This window comes from Xenia sp. Carnegie-2017, unplaced genomic scaffold (genome assembly GCF_021976095.1).
Source record: "Xenia sp. Carnegie-2017 unplaced genomic scaffold, XeniaSp_v1 HiC_scaffold_6, whole genome shotgun sequence".
Lineage (NCBI taxonomy): Eukaryota > Metazoa > Cnidaria > Anthozoa > Malacalcyonacea > Xeniidae > Xenia > Xenia sp. Carnegie-2017.
Window position 1 is genome coordinate 1,826,968 of NW_025813526.1, and position 17,983 is coordinate 1,844,950.

Below are 17,983 nucleotides of genomic sequence, written 5' to 3' on the forward strand. Positions count from 1 at the left end.
TAAGGAAAGGAAACTGCTCTACCACTGCCTTTGCCATTTGGATTTTGATGTCTGCATGAGGACTGTATTTTTGTGTTGTTTAAATTTTAATATAGATGTTGAACAATTCAGAACTTTTACGGTAGCGTGCATGTGTACTTATGATGCCATTGAAAATGTAAACAATGTCAATTTTCGGATTTTCAATCTCACATTATAATAATTTCATAGAAACATTTTGCTTATTTCCTCTAAAAACTTTACCTTTTTCTAAAAAGTATAAGGATTTACATGTTTCTCGAAGACAATACTTCATTTTCTAAAAAAATTGCAATTCGAAAAAAGATGTGTTTCAAGAACAAAAAGCTCAAAAACAAAAGAATACAGCTAAAGCTAAGAACTAAATCATATAGACACTTCATTTATTTACCTTCAAAAACATCTTTCAAACAGAAAAGATTCCATTCTTCAAGTTTTTCTTCAACCCAATTGTCCATAATCTTTTTTTGATGAGGCTGAAACTTCGTAGTTGTACTTGTAGGTAAAGTTTACAAGAGATAGAGAAAAAAAGGCGGGAAAACAGCAAGTCGCAATTTGACAATCGTTACTTATCGTAAAATACCGTAGGGTGCTCGCTCGTGTCATGTGACTGTTCATTGAGCATTATCGTCAATTATCGTTCGGTTGATTATTGTCGTTCGTGTACTACTATGTGTGACTTTGTATTTATCTGCTTGTAATTCGAAGCTTCTGGATTTTCATATTCTTCCAGAGAAGATTTTGGTATTATAGTTATATTCAAGTACATAATACTGTAAAATGGTTTGTGATAATCGATGATGTAAACAATGTCATATTTTCATTTGTAGCGACAGTCGGACAATAATTTTCTCATAAACTGAATTTCGTGGACTAAATGGCATTCTTTGAATAAGCTAAGCTGCTTTTTGTCAGTACAAAGTGTTTAAAGATAATAATTGACCATGTTATAATCATTTATAATCATGGAAATTCTTTATTATATGAGTTGAAAGTATGTTTAATTCAGAAGGTTGTTTTCCTAAATTTCAATGTTTGTAGTTAACTGTTCTACTAACTTCACTGATCTTTATAATGATCAGGTTATAATTTTCAGTGAAGCTAGTTTGAGACCAAGTATCTCACAGGTCTTGAATACAAGGGTGGCCGAAGATTGATAATAACTAGTAAGATGGAACAAATATTTATAAATGCCTGTTTTACTGTGTTAGTTTCTATTGAAATCAATTGCCATTAGAGATTACATAACAAAAATATATGAATTTTGGCATCCCAGTTATCAATCCTCCATTGCCCTTACTGAAATCACAGTTTATACTTTATCAAGCATGGAGTGTGACTCGATCATTCAGCTCTTCCTGCGTGACTTGTCTACAAAGATAGTAAATTAATAAGGTTGTCGTGCATTTCAAAACTCATATAAATTTTCATGAATATTTATAGCACTCGGACAAAGTGATGTGCTTTTGGAGATTGTACCTAGTATTAAGACAAACACTACTTACCATGAAGACAATGTATTTTAGAATTGAGATGAAATTGTATTTTAAGAAACTATATTTAATATATTATTGTGTTTTATAGTCAATTGTCTGTCTATTTAACTGTTCTTCTCGTAGCTTCTCAGACCTCTATCATGACCAAGCTCTTATGGGTAATGTTAGTTTGAGGACAATTCTCTAAGGTCTGCCATCACAGTTTATAAAGGCTTAAACATAGACTTGAAATGATTATTCAGCTCTTGCTGTGACAAGTCAACCAAAATTGTCAATTATTCAGGGGGTCAATCATTCCAAAATTGTTGTTTAGATTTTCATGAGTAAATTTAGTAAAAAGTTAGTTGTCATTAGTACATTCATAAATTGATGTAAAAGCTAAATTAATTTATATGAACAAATTTTAGCGTTCGATTTCTCGGTTTTTTACAACTCTACACTGTTCTGTATGTGAACAATTAACACAGCACGGTTTGTGTCAAAGTTGTCGTAGCAACACTCAAAAGTCTGTCTTTATTCTGGCAAGTAGAGTGGGGAACTGGGAAAGAAAATACAGTCATCTTAAAGAGGTATGCATAATAAACAACCTAATAATTATGGTTTGTCTTTTTCCTGACATTTAATTTTTTTTCATTATGTAGATATGTTTTCAGTGTTGTGGAGCTAGAGATGAACAACTGAGCTGTATATCACTGGATTGTCCTGTTCTGTTTAAACTAGAGAAGTTAAAAACAAATATGAAATGTGGAATGACATTAAGAGACTTTCAAAAAACAATTGAAGAAAGTTATGGTCAGTCAGAGGTAAACAATATAACCACCAAACGTTGATGGTATGTTATCATCGTTGAAATCTTGATGAAATAGAGATTTCACATTTTTCACTGGAGCATTTTCTTGGCGAAGCACATTTGTTATAGATTTAACTTTGTGAGGTTAAACCAAAGGCGGCCCAAAAAATCTCTTAAATTGTATAAACAAACAATAACTCGCCCCATTCCATTGTAACAGACCGTGCCCCGCGAACTTTGTATTGATTAATTATATCTATATTATATATTTATTTATGTATTTGTTTTTATTATTTATTAATATATTTTTTTACGTAAATATATGGTTAAACTTTGTTATTCAAACATTCATATTTTTATAGCACAAATCTAAAGGGTTTTGGAGTTCCAGTAATTTATAATGGATCACCATTTCGCTATTCTGTCAAGGATTGCCATCTAATACAGGTATAAATGTACATAAATGATCACAAGAAATATTTTTTTGCTCAATTGACTTAACGTCTTTGGATGTACTAAACAATGTCATTTCTATTATTCATAAAATATTCTTTTGTTTTTGTACCACTAACATTGTTTCATTGTAACTCATTATTTTCGATATCAACAGACACATAAATGCAAGCAAAAGATTAATTAAGCATAGACGGACAAACAACGAAGCATGCAACATAGATATCAAATTTAGCCGAATAACAAATAGTGACTTTTAAACAACTTTCATGTTAATAAAATTTTTATTTCTTCAATTCATTTACCGTTTCACCAGGTTGGTTGCTGACGCATTCGACAATTGTTTGTTTAATGTGCTTATAACATTTTATAGTTTGCTTTTAATAATTATACAGGATGTATCATTGAAACATTCTTTATAGAATGATAATTTGTAAGAAATAGGCACTCCATGAGTACGTAAGGATTTGCTTTTTTATGATTGACAATTACAAAATACCAGTATGATTGATATAATTTGACAAAAATGGGTAGGAACTCAAAATGTTGGGTATCAAAACACAACACCATAACAAGGTTTTGCCAACACAACCACTACAACTTTGTTGTTTACATTTTCTATGTTATGTATCTGCATAATGTCAAAAACATCTCGCTATTGTCTGCGTTTCACTAGTCTATCGAACATTGGTGTCTACTATCTAATCTCTGAACAAACAAACGTTTAAATTAATAAAAATTTGGGAATGGTATATAAAGAAGTGGAAATATAAATTACGCTATATCTTAGTAATGAGATGCCCCGATCCTCGTCGAAGACATTTCTCAATACTGCCTTTGAAAACGTTTTAACCTAGGAATTAAAAAGCAAATAATGTTTCATTACCATTATGTTATTTGCTTATATATTTTCAAAATTAGCCTTTTTCCTCATCAGAAAATTTTAAATAATGACAAACATTAATGTCGAAATGTACGTTCAGGCTGTTAACGAATATTCGAGTTCTCGTAAAATACCGCCATTTTTTAGGTGCTTTTTATGTAATTAAGTTTACTATTTATCTTAGGCCTGTTTGAAACGTCGAATTTTACATGAGCCGAATGCATTTAAAACAAAAGATATCCAGGATTTTTTTCTCATTTTCTTTTGTTTTTAATGCATTTGGTTCATGTAAAATGCGACGTTTGAAAAGAACCTTACCCTTACAACGACAAATAATTTTCTTCTTAAGCCTGGTTCACATATGACTGAGGCATTATTAAGGGCAAGCCTGAGATGCTTTCTGATCTTGTGGCTGAGGCAGACCGAGGCATGTCTGCGATGCTCTTCAATGACATAATTCAAATCGCCGAGAGACCACAAATTACTTGTTGATTTTTGTACTCTAGACACGATTTATCATAAATAGCCCGATAGTTTCGTATTGTATCCATAAGTTTTTATTTTTATCGTAAAGTGATCGGAATTGTTCCATTGAGTCTTTTTTTAGTTCCATGTCCTGTGTTGAAAATTTGCATGATTAAGCGGCAATGATTGATCTCCACGCTAGGAGGTATAAATGTAATTAAAATAAGTTTCTTGACTGGGATTTTTTAATGCACTGTAGCTTCTATACTATACATATGTAGTTATTAATTTATTATGTATTTACGTTTAATTAAGGCTCCTTGAGGATCAACTTTTGCTGAATTATGGAAATTGTAAACGTCGGATAATTTCAAATATTGTCAAGATTGAAAAATGAAACATCAACATGAAATATGTGATAGTCAGTAAACAAACCAGCAAAGTCAAAGTGAAGCACCTTTCATGTTGATGGAAAAATGTTCAAAGGTGAAAGAATGCGACTTTGACCAAAATTTTTCAACGCGCTTGCATCTCACTCATTTTCCTTCCAAATCGCAACAAACAACATAGCATTCCATAGCTAGAACATAGAAATCTTTGTTTAAATATTTAAAACTACAGTCATTTATTCAGTAATTTACCCACATCAGCAAGTAAAAGTGAATTACCTTTTTTTGAAACACCCTGTATCAAGAACTTAGATTCCCAGTCCGTGGAGGTTCCCCTTTGGATAAATCAACTTAAATGTATATTTTGTTAAATACGTGTATAATTTACGGAAAATAAAAAAATAAGAATCAAAGGAAGATATCAGAATTCAGCCCTTTAATAACACCATGACAACTAGTAGCGTATAGCAAGTCTACCAGTGCTATGAAAAAAAATATTTTGTTGTTCAATTACTTTTTCGTTACTCACTACACTACATATGAGATGACAACAGTAAATATGGGCCAGACACACATAATTAGAGTAAAAGCTCCATTTTTCTTGGCTACATCACTACCTGAAACATGCATAAAGATAAATTACATTGTCAGGTGGTCACCAATGCCAGATCTATCAAAACGTATGTCAGCAAAGGATTTTTATTGTGTTTAGTCTTTACAGAAAGGAATGAATTTGTGGCTCCATTTCAAGGAACAAGATGCTTTGTTAGCCCTGGCTTTTGGGTATGTTTTCTTTCTCCTTTAGCTAACCAGCAACAGTTGTATTTTGAATTTCTGTAGGCAAAGGTTTAAATGGAGTGTTTGTTTGATTTTTTTGTTGTTTAATAAGAAAAATCTTAACAAGTACGTTATTTACATGAAAAATTTATAGTGCTTAGTAAGTTTCCTAAAAAGCTGGCTTTGCTGTGTAAATATACAAATTTCTGTTCACTGTGATAAATGGTAAAATACAATTTTTATTTAAAAGAATTGTATGTGGAGAGAAGGTCAATAGTTTGGTTACTTGATTCAACATTTGTTTCTACTTACAGTTGGGGATTTACACCTTAATTGTTGTGACAATGTTCTTTTTTTGCTTACATTTAAATGTAGTAAATCTCATTTTTCATTTATATTTGATTTTCTTGGGCTCAGATATAACCACAACATTTTGTTTCGTGATTTTGTGGTAAAATCATTTATGAAGCTGGGAGAATCAGTTTTAAAGCAATGTAAAGTATAAACTAAAGCAAAAGCAAGACATGAATGTCATAGCAATAAAAATGACTCATTACTGTCCATATCAGTAGTAAAGACACCAGTAGAAATGACTCATTTACTGTTCTTATCAGTTGCAAAGACATGAGCCAAAAATGTCTGGTCATGTCATTCACTCCTGAACATGGATACATACTTTAAAGGAGGGTGTTGCCCTAGAAATATATTCCTAATATAAACTTTTTATAGTTTGTACAGAATTTCTCTAATGTTCAAATACTGTTTTGGAAAAAATAAGAAGTTCCTTGCAAAATGAAATATTAACTGGAATAAATGACCTTGGAATAAATGACATAGCAGACTCTTTATTTTGGTTAGGAGGCACATATTCATATATTCATGTTCTGCCACATTAACTTCCTTTGAAATCCATTGTTTTCAACGGATTCAGACATGCATATATGAATTTGTGCCCCCCCCCCCAATTAACAAGTATCCTGCGCCACTGCTGGGATTTTTTATATATTAGTATATCTGGTAGTCTAAAATCTGGTAGTCGGACAGTTAAATGTGTCATTTTCACTTCTGTCAATGCTATGGCAATGATATCCTGCTTTTTCTTCTTCAGGTTATTCATAACTTTTACTTTACATTGCCTTTATAGTTTGAACTATAATAAAGTATTATTGAATCAATAATTATATAAATATTTCCTCCAAAGTAAAAAAACAAACATTGTCACAACAATTAAGATGTTAGTCCCCAAATCAAGTATGATTAAATCAAATAACAATAACTGAATGTCCATTTCAAACAACTACAATTGTCATAAATAGAAAGTATATTTTGTAAATTGTATGAATGAATAGAAATCAATATAGAAAAGACTGTATTCATACTTATATAGCAAAGCAAATCTTGTGGGCGTTTCAGCATTTCAAAAAGGGATGTTACATGATCATGGTTGCTGTAAGATCAATATTTACTCTCATTAGACAAGAAAATCACCCAACAACATTCATTTTAAGGAACTTCACAACTTCTGAATAGCTAGATATTGCAAACTAAACTCATAAATATACTTTGATAGTTTCATACAAGTTTCTTAATAAAAACTGTTCCAGTAAATAAATGACAGTTGAAAACTTGAAAATACAAATGTTTCAATATTGTCAATAATATATTTATACCTTTTATAAATATACAACTGTTGTTATTTGAACCTTTGTTAAAAGAAATCTACAATACAACTGTTTCTAATCAACTTTAGTATAAAGAAGAAATACCTAAAATGAAAAGAGAAATTGATTTTCTCCTTCATTAAAAATGAGCTACAAATACATTTCCTCTTCTTCTATCTTCTTGTACATTTTCACAAAGACAGGAGTATTTTAGCTTCCAGAAAATAAAAGATAAGTAGATGTCCAAATCCTTCAGTTTCAATATCTATAGTTTGTTTATAACAAAAAGAAGATTGTTGTATATTATTGCAGTACATGTTTAGGTCCAAATGCTTTCGTTTCAATTTCTATCGCTCGTTCATAAAAATCTTTTGATTTTTCGCACTCTCCCATTTGACTGTAAACCAAACCCAGATTGTTGTACGTTGTCGCAATATTAACATGGTCAGGTCCAAATGTTTTCGTTTGAATTTTCATTGCTCGTTCACAAAAAGTTTTTGCTTTTTCGTACTCTCCCATATTACTGAAAACCGAACCCAGATTGTTGTACGTTTTCGCAATATTAACATGGTCAGGTCCAAATGTTTTCGTTTGAATTTTCATTGCTCGTTCACAAAAAGTTTTTGCTTTTTCGTACTCTCCCACTTTATCGTAAACCGAACCCAGATTGCTGTACGTTTTCGCAATATTAACATTGTCAGGTCCAAATGTTTTCGTTTGAATTTTCATTGCTCGTTCACAAAAAGCTTTTGCTTTTTCGTACTCTCCCATATCTTTGTAAACTGAACCCAGATTGTTGTACGTTGTCGCAATATTAACATGGTCAGGTCCAAATGCTTTCGTTTCAATTTCTATCGCTCGTTCATAAAAATCTTTTGCTTTTTCGTACTCTCCCATATCTCTGTAAACCGAACCTAGATTGTTGTACGTTGTCGCAATATTAACATGGTCAGGTCCAAATGTTTTCGTGTAAATTTCTATCGCTCGTTCATAAAAATTTTTGCTTTTCGTACTCTCCCATATCTTTGTAAACTAAACCCAGATTGTTGTACGTTGACGCAATATTAACATGGTCAGGTCCAAATGCTTTCGTTTTAATTTCTATCGCTCGTTCATAAAAATCTTTTGCTTTTTCGTACTCTCCCATATTATTGTAAACCGAACCTAGATTGACGTACGTTGTCGCAATATTAACATGGTCAGGTCCAAATGTTTTCGTGTAAATTTCTATCGCTCGTTCATAAAAATCTTTTGCTTTTTCGTACTCTCCCATATCTTTGTAAACTAACCCAGATCGTTGTACGTTGACGCAATATTAACATGGTCAGGTCCAAATGCTTTCGTTTTAATTTCTTTCGCTCGTTCATAAAAATCTTTTGCTTTTTCGTACTCTCCCATATTACTGTAAACCGAACCTAGATTGAAGTACGTTGACGCAATATTAACATGGTCAGGTCCAAATGCTTTTGTTTTAATTTTCATCGCTTGTTCATAAAAATCTTTTGCTTTTTTGTACTCTCCCATATTTTTGTAAACCCAACCTAGATTGACGTACGTTGACGCAATATTAACATGGTCAGGTCCAAATGCTTTTGTTGTAATTTTCATCGCTTGTTCATAAAAATCTTTTGCTTTTTCGTACTCTCCCATATCTCTGTAAACCAAACCCAGATTGTTGTACATTGTCGCAACATTAACGTGTTCAGGTCCAAATGTTTTTAATTGAATTTCCATAGCTCGTTCATAAAAATCTTTTGCTTTTTCGTACTCTCCCATATTATAGTAAACCGAACCCAGATTGTTGTACCTTATCGCAATATCAACATGGTCAGGTCCAAATGTTTTCGTTTGAATTTCTATCGCTCGTTCATAAAATTCTTTTGCTTTTTCGTACTTTCCCATTTCACTGTAAACAGAGCCCAGATTGTTGTACGTTGTCGTACTATTAACATGGTCAGGTCCAAATGTTTTCGTTTGAATTTCTATCGCTTGTTCATAAAAATCTTTAGCATTTTCATATTCTACATTCTTCCAAAGCAATACACCCAGCTCGTTGTAAGAATATGAAACATCAGTATGATCAACACCTAACACTTTAGTTTGAATTTCTGTTATTTCATAAAGTACCTTAGTTGCAAGTTTATAGTTGCAAAATCTTTCCAAAACATCTACAAAATTTTTGGCAACTTTCCACTTTCTTTCATCAAGTTTTTGTTTTGATGATTTTACATCGATCAACTTATTTAGGAAATGTTGAAATGATGAATTTGTTATGAATTTAATTAGATGTGGAATCATTTTGATTTCATCTTCTCTCTCTTTAAAATGATTTAAGGCCCAAGCAACTTGACAGGGAAGATCAGCTGCAGACTTTTTAGAATTATTTTCGTTTTGTTTACAGCCAAAGGTCTGCGATGAATAATTTATGATGGCTTCGTGTACAACGCTGTGCAGGCGGATGTCGTTGTTTTCCGTTTGAAGGAATAAAGAACAATGCTTTAATTGAAGACAGATATCTTCTGCAGATTTTTGTGGATCAATGCTTTTAATAAATGTTCTTATAACATCTTGTGGTAAGGGATCGAAAGATATTATTGAGAAAAGTTTAAAAACATGTTCTAACAAGATGGATTCTTCAGCATTTTTTTGAACTGCTAACATAACAGTTTTCATTCCTAAGTAAGATGTGTTTTTTTTTTAAATCACCATCCATGTTCTGTCGCTCTCCTTTATTCAGCTTATCAAAATATTGTTCCCAGGTGAATGTCGGATTTACACTTTTAACACTACCTACGTAGGAAGCAGCATTTGCCAGGAACAATGGTTGACGATATGATCCAGGTATGATCACCAACTTGAGGTAATAATGGATAAATTTTATGAAGCTCAACCACGTTATCTACAACAATCCACCATGTTTGCCAAGATTTCAGTTGCTGTGTCAGCAATAATTGAAAATCTTTGATTTTGTCTTCGCTGCTTTTGGCTTCTTTTAAAATATTTTCAAGGACAGTTTTATCATTGCTTAATCGTTGATAAAGTTCAGCATAAGTTTTCAAAAGAGAGTCGAAATCTTTTCCTTCGAGTGTCATCACAAATGTCGTATTCTTTTCCCAGTCAAATGAGTTATACATTTCTTCACAAATTTGTCTGGCTAATTGAGATTTACCACTGCCAGGATTACCAGAAATATAATAATATGTTAGTTCATTATTGTTAGTACTGCGCAAGTTATTGAGATCTGCTGTGATTTGATTAAGTAATTCTTTACGTTTAACCACATCGTGATTTGATTTGCAAGGAAGTACTTGAGAAGAATAAAATATGTTTCGTTCACTTTTTATTTTGATAATTTCAGTGAATCAAAATCCTAGATCTTGAAATGAGTTTTGAATATCACAAACCATTGTATGAAATTTCGAATCAGAAACTTTTCCTTTATTTTCATGGATGAATTTGTTTCTTACATCACGAAGTTTGTCCACAGCAGTTTTAACTTTATTATTAATGTTTGTTCCAATGGAGTGGGTAAACAATATTGCTTTACATAGTGTCGTGCAATCCCACTTACTTGTGTCACCATCTTTAAGTTTTGACAATATTTTTTCATCGCGAAATATTTTTTTTCATCTTTCAATGTTGAACAATTTCTGACCACTGACGTTTGTATTTTCCCATTCTCCAAGAGATTGTTTGTAATGAGTGTTCCATTCTTGGATAAAAAGATCAACAAGTTTCTTTTCAACGTCTGTAAGTACTTTCTGCAGAGAGGAGTTATTAATTTCTTCTCTTGACTGCATCTAAAGGACATAAAATTATTAATTTTATCGTAAATTGGTTCTTTAATTAGAGTTTATATACAACTAAAATTGTTGAAGATCAAAGATAGCTACGTAATGTTACAGTTTTACTTGTACGTGTAAATGAATATCGAGGATGGCAGCTGAAAACAATGCAATTGGACATTTTATTTTTCTTGCATTTAGGCATTTGGCTACATTTTGGTAGGGGCGTCGTTGGGATTTTGGAGTGGGGGGGGGGGCAGAAAATTTGTACCACGTTTGTCGCTGGCGAAGTGGCCTCGCAAATTAAAGTTTTGTGAATTCGTAAGAGCTACATTAATGCTATGTGCTTCTTTTTCAATTTGGAATGATGCAATTTGGAATGATGCATATGAAGCACTTGGGGGCTTAGTCAATTTTTAGAGGGCACGTGCCCCCTTTCCAGGCCTCACTTTAGCAACGTCATTGCATGTTGGAATGAAAATAGAGGTACTGAGTTATATTATAACTTAGGAAGGTGTTCAACAGTTTGCGAACTGACACACAAAGTTCTCTAACTGACTCACGCTTTTGCAGAGTTGGTCCAATGTCTGGACGACAGAAGTTTGTCTTATGTATGTTTTTATGCAGTATGGTAATTGAAATTAAATGAAGATACGATCTTCGCACTTTTCTGGACAATTTAAGCAATTGTCTCAGGACCTGAAAAAATCAGGTGACTCAATCCCGTTGAGTCACCTGATTTTTTCAGGTCCCGAGACGAATGCTTAAATTGTCCAGCAAAGTGCGAAGATCATATCTTCATTTAATTTAAGAAGTTTGTCTCTTGTGGTTCGGGAGTAGAAAGACAATGGACGTAGAGCTTTAAAAATCCTCAGACATCACTATCAAGGCAGAGGAATACCTCGCATCATCGCTCTTTACACGGAACTCACTTCGCTGAAGAAAAATGACGACGAGACTGTCACAGATTATTTATTGCAAGCGGAACGATCAAAAACAGACTTAAGAGAAGCCGAGGAAATAATAAGTGATGCACTACTCATTACAATGGTTTGAAGGGTGTGCCAAGCACGTACGCTGTCTTTGCTACCGTAACAGTTCAGGGAAAGACAAATAACATTTACGGAATTCAAAAACTCGTTATGAAGTCATGAAGAAAATATCAAACCATTGTCACTAAAAGCTGAGGTAGGTGACAACGTTATGTATGTGAAACCAAATTTGACGAAAATTGTTTCAAATGTGCATGGAAGAAATGGACACAAAAGCTCACAATGCCGAGTGAAGGGGAACAAATGGTGCTCCATATGCAAGATCAATACCCACGACACGAAAGATTGCCGAAAGACGAAAGAAACGTCCAAGACAGCTAAAGACGGGCAGCGCTGTGACACTGAACGGCAACACTTCTTTTTATTCGTGTCAAAGGATGAAGAAGAGAACGCTGAAGCGGACGTGAAGGATAAGGATCAAGCAAATTTAACTCGCTGGTGGTGGACACAAAAGCTACAAGTCACATTATTAACAATAAGTCAAAATTTATAAATTTTGATAGTAAATTTGATAGTAGAGCGCATGTTATTGAATTAGCAGATGGCAGTAAAGCCAACACAGTAGTCAGTAAAGGTACTGCTAAAGTCAAATTAGTTGACTTGCATGGAAATGCGCAAAATATCTTATTAAGTAATGCCTTATATGTTCCATCTTACGATCAAAGTATATTCTCAGTAAATGCTGCAGTAGAAAAGGGGGCAAAAGTCAAATTAGATAAACACGATAAGCATGTACAGTGCCCTGATGGCACAAAGGTTGAAATAAGACAAAAAGGCAAACTTTACTGTATAAATAGCATATCATCTTCGAATAAAAATGCATGTTCTCTTTACGAGTGGCACAAGGTTCTAGGTCACTGCAACTACAAGGATGTTAGGAAACTAGAGAAGGTGGTTAAGGGGATGAAAATCACAGACTTGAGGAAAGTTGAATGCGAGGTTTGTACACAAGGTAAAATATGTCAGACGAAAAGTAAGGTGGAAGATAAAAAGGCGAGGGGTCCTCTTGAGTTTATTTCCACGGATCTTGCAGGTCCTATTGATCCGGAAGGAAGAGAAGGGTTTAGATATGCATTGTCGTTTGTGAATTAGTATTCAGGATTGAATATGGTCTATTTCTTAAGCATAAAAGCGATACACCACAAGCATTAAAACAGTTTTTAGCAGATGTTGCACCTTACGGAAATGTGAAGCACATAAGAAGTGATAACGGCACTGAATTTACAAGCGAAAAATTCAAATCGATTCTTAGAGAAAACAAAATTAGGCATGAAACTAGTGAACCATATTCGCCACACCAGAACGGTACAGTCGAGAGATCGAGTTAACTTTATTCAACATGGCTAGGTGTCTATTGCTAGAAGCAAAACTACCACAATCCATGTGGACATATGCCATCATGGCATCTGCTTATATTAGGAATCGTTGTTTTAATTCAAGATTGAACAAAACTCTGTTTGAAGCGTTTACAGGCTCAAAACCAGACTTGAGCAAAATGCACATTTTTGGTTGTGTTTGTTATGGTTATTCACAAAATTCCAAAAAGTTAGACCCTACAAATAAAGAAGGTATTTTCTTAGGGTATGATAAAAATAGTCCAGCATATCTACTATACTACCCTGACATTAACAAGGTAGAGCGTGTAATATGCGTTAAGTTCTTCAGGGAAGGTAGCAGGGAACTGCCAGAACTAGATGATGAAGAACTTGCACCTCAGATAGCAAAATTGCATGAGAGAAACCCCAAAACAACTAACGAAGACATTAGTGCCCCAGAGAAATCTAGAGAACCAAGGTATCCCACTATGATAAGAAGTAAGAGTAAATATTTTGACGAGTATGTGACAGAAGAAGTTTCAGGGGAGGCTACTGTCTCATATACCGTAGATTATTGCTATAGAGTATCCAACATCCTAACGATATATTCCCAAGCAATAAGCTCCAATGAGAAAGTAAAATGGCAAAAAGCCATAAATGATGAAATGAAAGCGTTAATTGACAATGATACGTTTGAACTTGTTCCACCGCTAACAAACAGAGACATAGTGGGAGGGAAATGGGTATACACCGTAAAAGCAGGGCAACATGAAGAAGAGACCAATAAAGCCCGTTATGTAGCCAAAGGGATACTCACAGACTTCTGGTATTGACTACAAAGAAACCTTTTCGCCAACTGCATGCATGAGTTCTATCCGTGTATTGCTTCAACACGCTGTTCAAAACAACATGTTATTGCATCAGATGGATGTAAAAACAGCTTATCTTAACGTCCCAAAAGACTGCGAAATTTATATGCATCAACCCGAAGGATATGAGGAAGTAGATAAAAATAGTGAAAAATTAGTGTACAGGTTGAAAAAGTTTTTCTATGGATTAAAACAAAGTGGTAGGAATTAGAATAACGTATTGCATGAACACTTAATCGGGAAAACTTTCAAACAATCATTAGTCGACCCATGCGTTTACACGCGATTTGAAGGAAAAGATGTTACTATTCTTATAGTATGGGTAGATGATATTATCATTGTTGCTTACATTGACACATTAATGCAGAGTGTCAAGAAAATCTTAAGCGACCATTTTAAGATGAAAGATTTAGGAATATTTTCCTGGTTTTTAGGGACTGAATTCAAATGCACAGAAAAAGAAATAACAATGAGTCAAAGGCAATATAATATTAAGTTACTAACAAAATTTGGCATGTCGGAGTGTAAACCCAAACCTACTCCATCATCTTCCGATACCAATAAAATGTCGCATGATCAATCGCCTCAGTTAGAAGATTCGAGTCTTTACAGACAAATTGTCGGTAGTCTTATATATGTTATGACAGGAACTAGACCTGATCTGTGCTTTATTGTAACAAAGCTGTCTCAAAAGATGGCAAAACCGACACAAGCAAACCTAATCGAGGCACAGCGTGTTCTTAGATACTTAAAAGATACAATAAGTCAGATAATTACATTTAGAAAACGTGAAAGTGTTTTAAATTGGTCAGTTTTTCTAATTCTGATTGGGATGGCGATGCGGATGACAGGCGTAGTATTTTAGGTTACGGTTTCAAGTTTAGTGAGAACGGTGGTTTGGTTTCTTGGAGGAGTAAGAAGCAATCTACAGTTTCTTTGTCAACTTGTGAAGCTGAGTATATGGCATTGACTGAAGCTATTTAGGAAGCAAAATTTTTGAAACAGTTGTGTGTTGATTTGCGTATTTGTAAGGAAGGCGAGTGTGTTTTGTCGAATGTTGGCAATCAGAGTGCAATTAACTTAGCAAACAACCCTATGTACCTCAAAAGGTCTAAACACATAGATATTAGATATAACTTTATCAGAAGTGAAATAAGGGCTGGTAAAATAGAAATTATGTATGTAGCAACACATGAAAATGTGGCTGATATCATTACGAAAGCTGTAAGTAAAATTAAACAAAGTGGATTCAAAACATTTATAACTGGTAAATAAATATTAATTTGTTAATTTAGTTTATGAGCAAGGGGGGTGTTGAGTCATGCTCATAAACCACAGAAACATGTTAAACTTATTGCATATAATAATATGCAAAACTGAAATTCTCTGGCGTATCGTAATTTCGTTTCATCTTGTTGATTTTTTAACCCCGCCATACCAATGGTATTTGAAAATACTAGTAAAATTAATTGTTAGTGATAATGCAAGAAAGGTCAGTATTTTGAAATGATAAATTATCCAATGTGTTATTGGGAAAATCCAACTAAAATCAACAGATGTATCAATATAAAACATATGAAGGGCGAATTTCACCACGAAAATGACATTCGGGTTTTTTATAACAAATATAACAAAATTCTAGACATAAGAACAAACAATGAAACTATGACAAGTAAACTTTAAAATCAACATACCTTCACAAATTCAGAAAGATTAAAAACGACGCAACCAACTACATGATGTGTTTACTTTTGCTTCATAATAAAGAAATTGGAATGTTATATAAATGCTTGATTTTAATCTCCTGCTGTTTTTATTGTAAAATATTGAATTCTGTTCATACCCAAAAGAATATGAAATGCAAATTTTTTATTTTAGCAATGACTGAAGTAAAAACAAAGAAGTTTTGACTTGGAAGATTTATGCCAATAAACTTTTCACAATTTACTTTGATATATTTCAATTATTGAACATCCTGACTTACAGGCAAACTAACTGAAGTAAACATAAAGGAAGACGGGTAAGATAGCTTAAAAATGAAAGATTTATAATTGAGGAAGTTTGGAAAATGGATAAACTTAGCTTCTCTGAAATTGACAGCGTTCCAACTTTGAAACGTGGTAAATGAAGTTTTTTCATTTTGTAAACTTTTGATCCAGATATACAAATAATTTCATCAGGGCGTGAGAAGCAAGTAAAGTTGGAGAGCTCAAGATTTTAGGGGCAATCCTTGTTTAAAATGGGAATTTCAGAGTAATTAATCTCGAAGTCTCTAAATTTGAATAATTTTTCACATCTCAGTACTCAGAGATACTTCAAAATTGATAACGTTTGGAGTTAACAGTTCATCATACAAAGTTTTGTCATTTTGTGAACTTTTGTGGCAAACAAATATTTTAAATAGCCTATCTTACAACAAGTTGAACAATTAAAGACCACAAAAATATCACGTGTACTATCACGTGAAGAACTGAGCTTTTCACTCCAAGTAGGCGCAATTTCTAAAGACATACCTAGCAAAACGTTTTTATGTCATCATCTGTCTTAGGAATAAGATAAATACATAGATGACTTTATGAATTAGGAAAAAAATTCTTCTTGATAAAAGCCATGTTAGATAAAATTGAAATTATTGCACATAATGATATGCATAACTGAAACTCTGTGACGTGTCATGATTTTGATTCATCTTGTTGATTTTTTAGCCTTGCCGTACTAATGATATTTGAAAAGAATAGTGAAAGTAATTGTTGGTGACAATGCAAGAAAGGTCAGTATTTTAAATGATAAATTATCCAATGTGTTGTTGGGAAAATCTCACCAAAATCAACAGATGTATCAATATAAAACATATGAAGTGCGAATTCCTCCACAAAAATGGCATTCAGGTTTTTTATGACAAATACAACAAAATTCTAGACATAAAAACAAACAATGATACTTTAATATGTAAACTTTATATTCAACATACCTTAACAAATTTAGAAAGATTAAAGAAGACGCAACCATGTACATGATGTCTTTGCTTATTCTTCATAATAAAGAAATTGGAATGTTCAATGAATGCTTTATTTTAATCACCTGCTGTTTTTATTGTAAAATATTGAATTCTGTTCATAACAGCGAGACGATAAAATGAGTTGAGCAAATTTTATATTTTAGCTATAATTGAAATATACACGACAGGGTTTGATTTAGAAATTTTATTACAAATCCAATTTCAGTTCAACTCAATCAACTCATAAATGCTGTGCACATTTAATTATTATTAATTTTCAATATTGACATGGGTGTACGGGACCAAAAACATCAGGATGCGGACATTATTTTGCTCGACAAAAGCGGAAATCCTTTACATGCAGTGTCGTAGTTAGACATAAAGAAAGACATAAATTTCTGGGGAGCATATTTTATAACGCCAAACGCGTGAGTCTTTCTAGCGAGATCTATAAAGTCTTGCTCACCCTTGGAAAATTTCTAAATCTCCAGATCGTCAATAACGCTTACCAGTGTTTCTGGAGTGTGTTTTTCCATAATTCTTAAAGTTATTTGCTACAGGAAAAACATTATTTTCATTGTTTACTTAAACATAGCTACTGCCAAAATCCTTGGATTTAATTTTAAAATTTCTTTGTCAGAAAATTTCACCTAGTTTAGTAAGGACAACTTTCAAAGTAATTACAGCATTACTGAGGTAAATTTAGTGTCTTAAATAGCAGTGCTTCTATCAAAATTGTGAGGATGTCGTGATATTGTCATGATAAATTTATTCTCCTTGGTGACATGTCAATAAATAAAATGTTCAACTGGGTTTTAACCAAAAGCATAATTTTATCACTTATAATGTCGGATTTTTCCTTACAATAACTACGAAAAGTGGGCCGTTCAGATTGTGGGACTGCATGCTTTAGCTTGGTAAGCTCCCCGACATTTAATTGTGTTAGTTTGAAGACAGTGTTAACTTAGAGATTAGAGGAAGGCTTTTATCCCATCTAATCTCAAAAACGTGATTACGATGACTTGATATAA

General features: G+C 33.0%; 1 protein-coding gene and 2 long non-coding RNA genes across 3 annotated transcripts; all 3 read right to left on the minus strand.

Annotated features, from left to right (window-relative positions):
• Window positions 1–4,861: 4,861 nt before the first annotated feature.
• Window positions 4,862–7,401, minus strand: LOC124456777. The gene is made up of 2 exons (XR_006952454.1): window positions 7,038–7,401; window positions 4,862–5,111 (listed from the first exon to the last, which is right to left on the minus strand). It is a non-coding gene; the product is annotated as an uncharacterized LOC124456777 (long non-coding RNA).
• Window positions 7,402–7,668: 267 nt separating this feature from the next.
• Window positions 7,669–9,080, minus strand: LOC124458341 (kinesin light chain-like). Its single transcript, XM_047008375.1, has 4 exons — window positions 8,474–9,080; window positions 8,222–8,347; window positions 7,985–8,096; window positions 7,669–7,684 (listed from the first exon to the last, which is right to left on the minus strand). Exons 1-4 carry the CDS (start codon window positions 8,832–8,834, stop codon window positions 7,669–7,671), a joined length of 615 nt encoding a protein of 204 aa, XP_046864331.1. The 5' UTR covers window positions 8,835–9,080.
• Window positions 9,081–10,257: 1,177 nt separating this feature from the next.
• LOC124456782 lies at window positions 10,258–17,003 on the minus strand. The gene is made up of 3 exons (XR_006952464.1): window positions 16,926–17,003; window positions 15,649–15,708; window positions 10,258–10,732 (listed from the first exon to the last, which is right to left on the minus strand). It is a non-coding gene; the product is annotated as an uncharacterized LOC124456782 (long non-coding RNA).
• Window positions 17,004–17,983: the final 980 nt, after the last annotated feature.

Coding starts and splice junctions, on each gene's coding strand:
- LOC124458341 (XM_047008375.1), bottom strand. CDS start 8,834: ATGGGAAAGTACGAAAAAGCAAAAGAATTTTATGAACGAGCGATAGAA. Junction 8,348..8,473: donor GTCAACGTACGTCAATCTAG/GTTGGGTTTACA, acceptor ACTTCAATCTAG/GTTCGGTTTACAGTAATATG. Junction 8,097..8,221: donor GTCAACGTACAACGATCTGG/GTTAGTTTACAA, acceptor ACGTCAATCTAG/GTTCGGTTTACAATAATATG.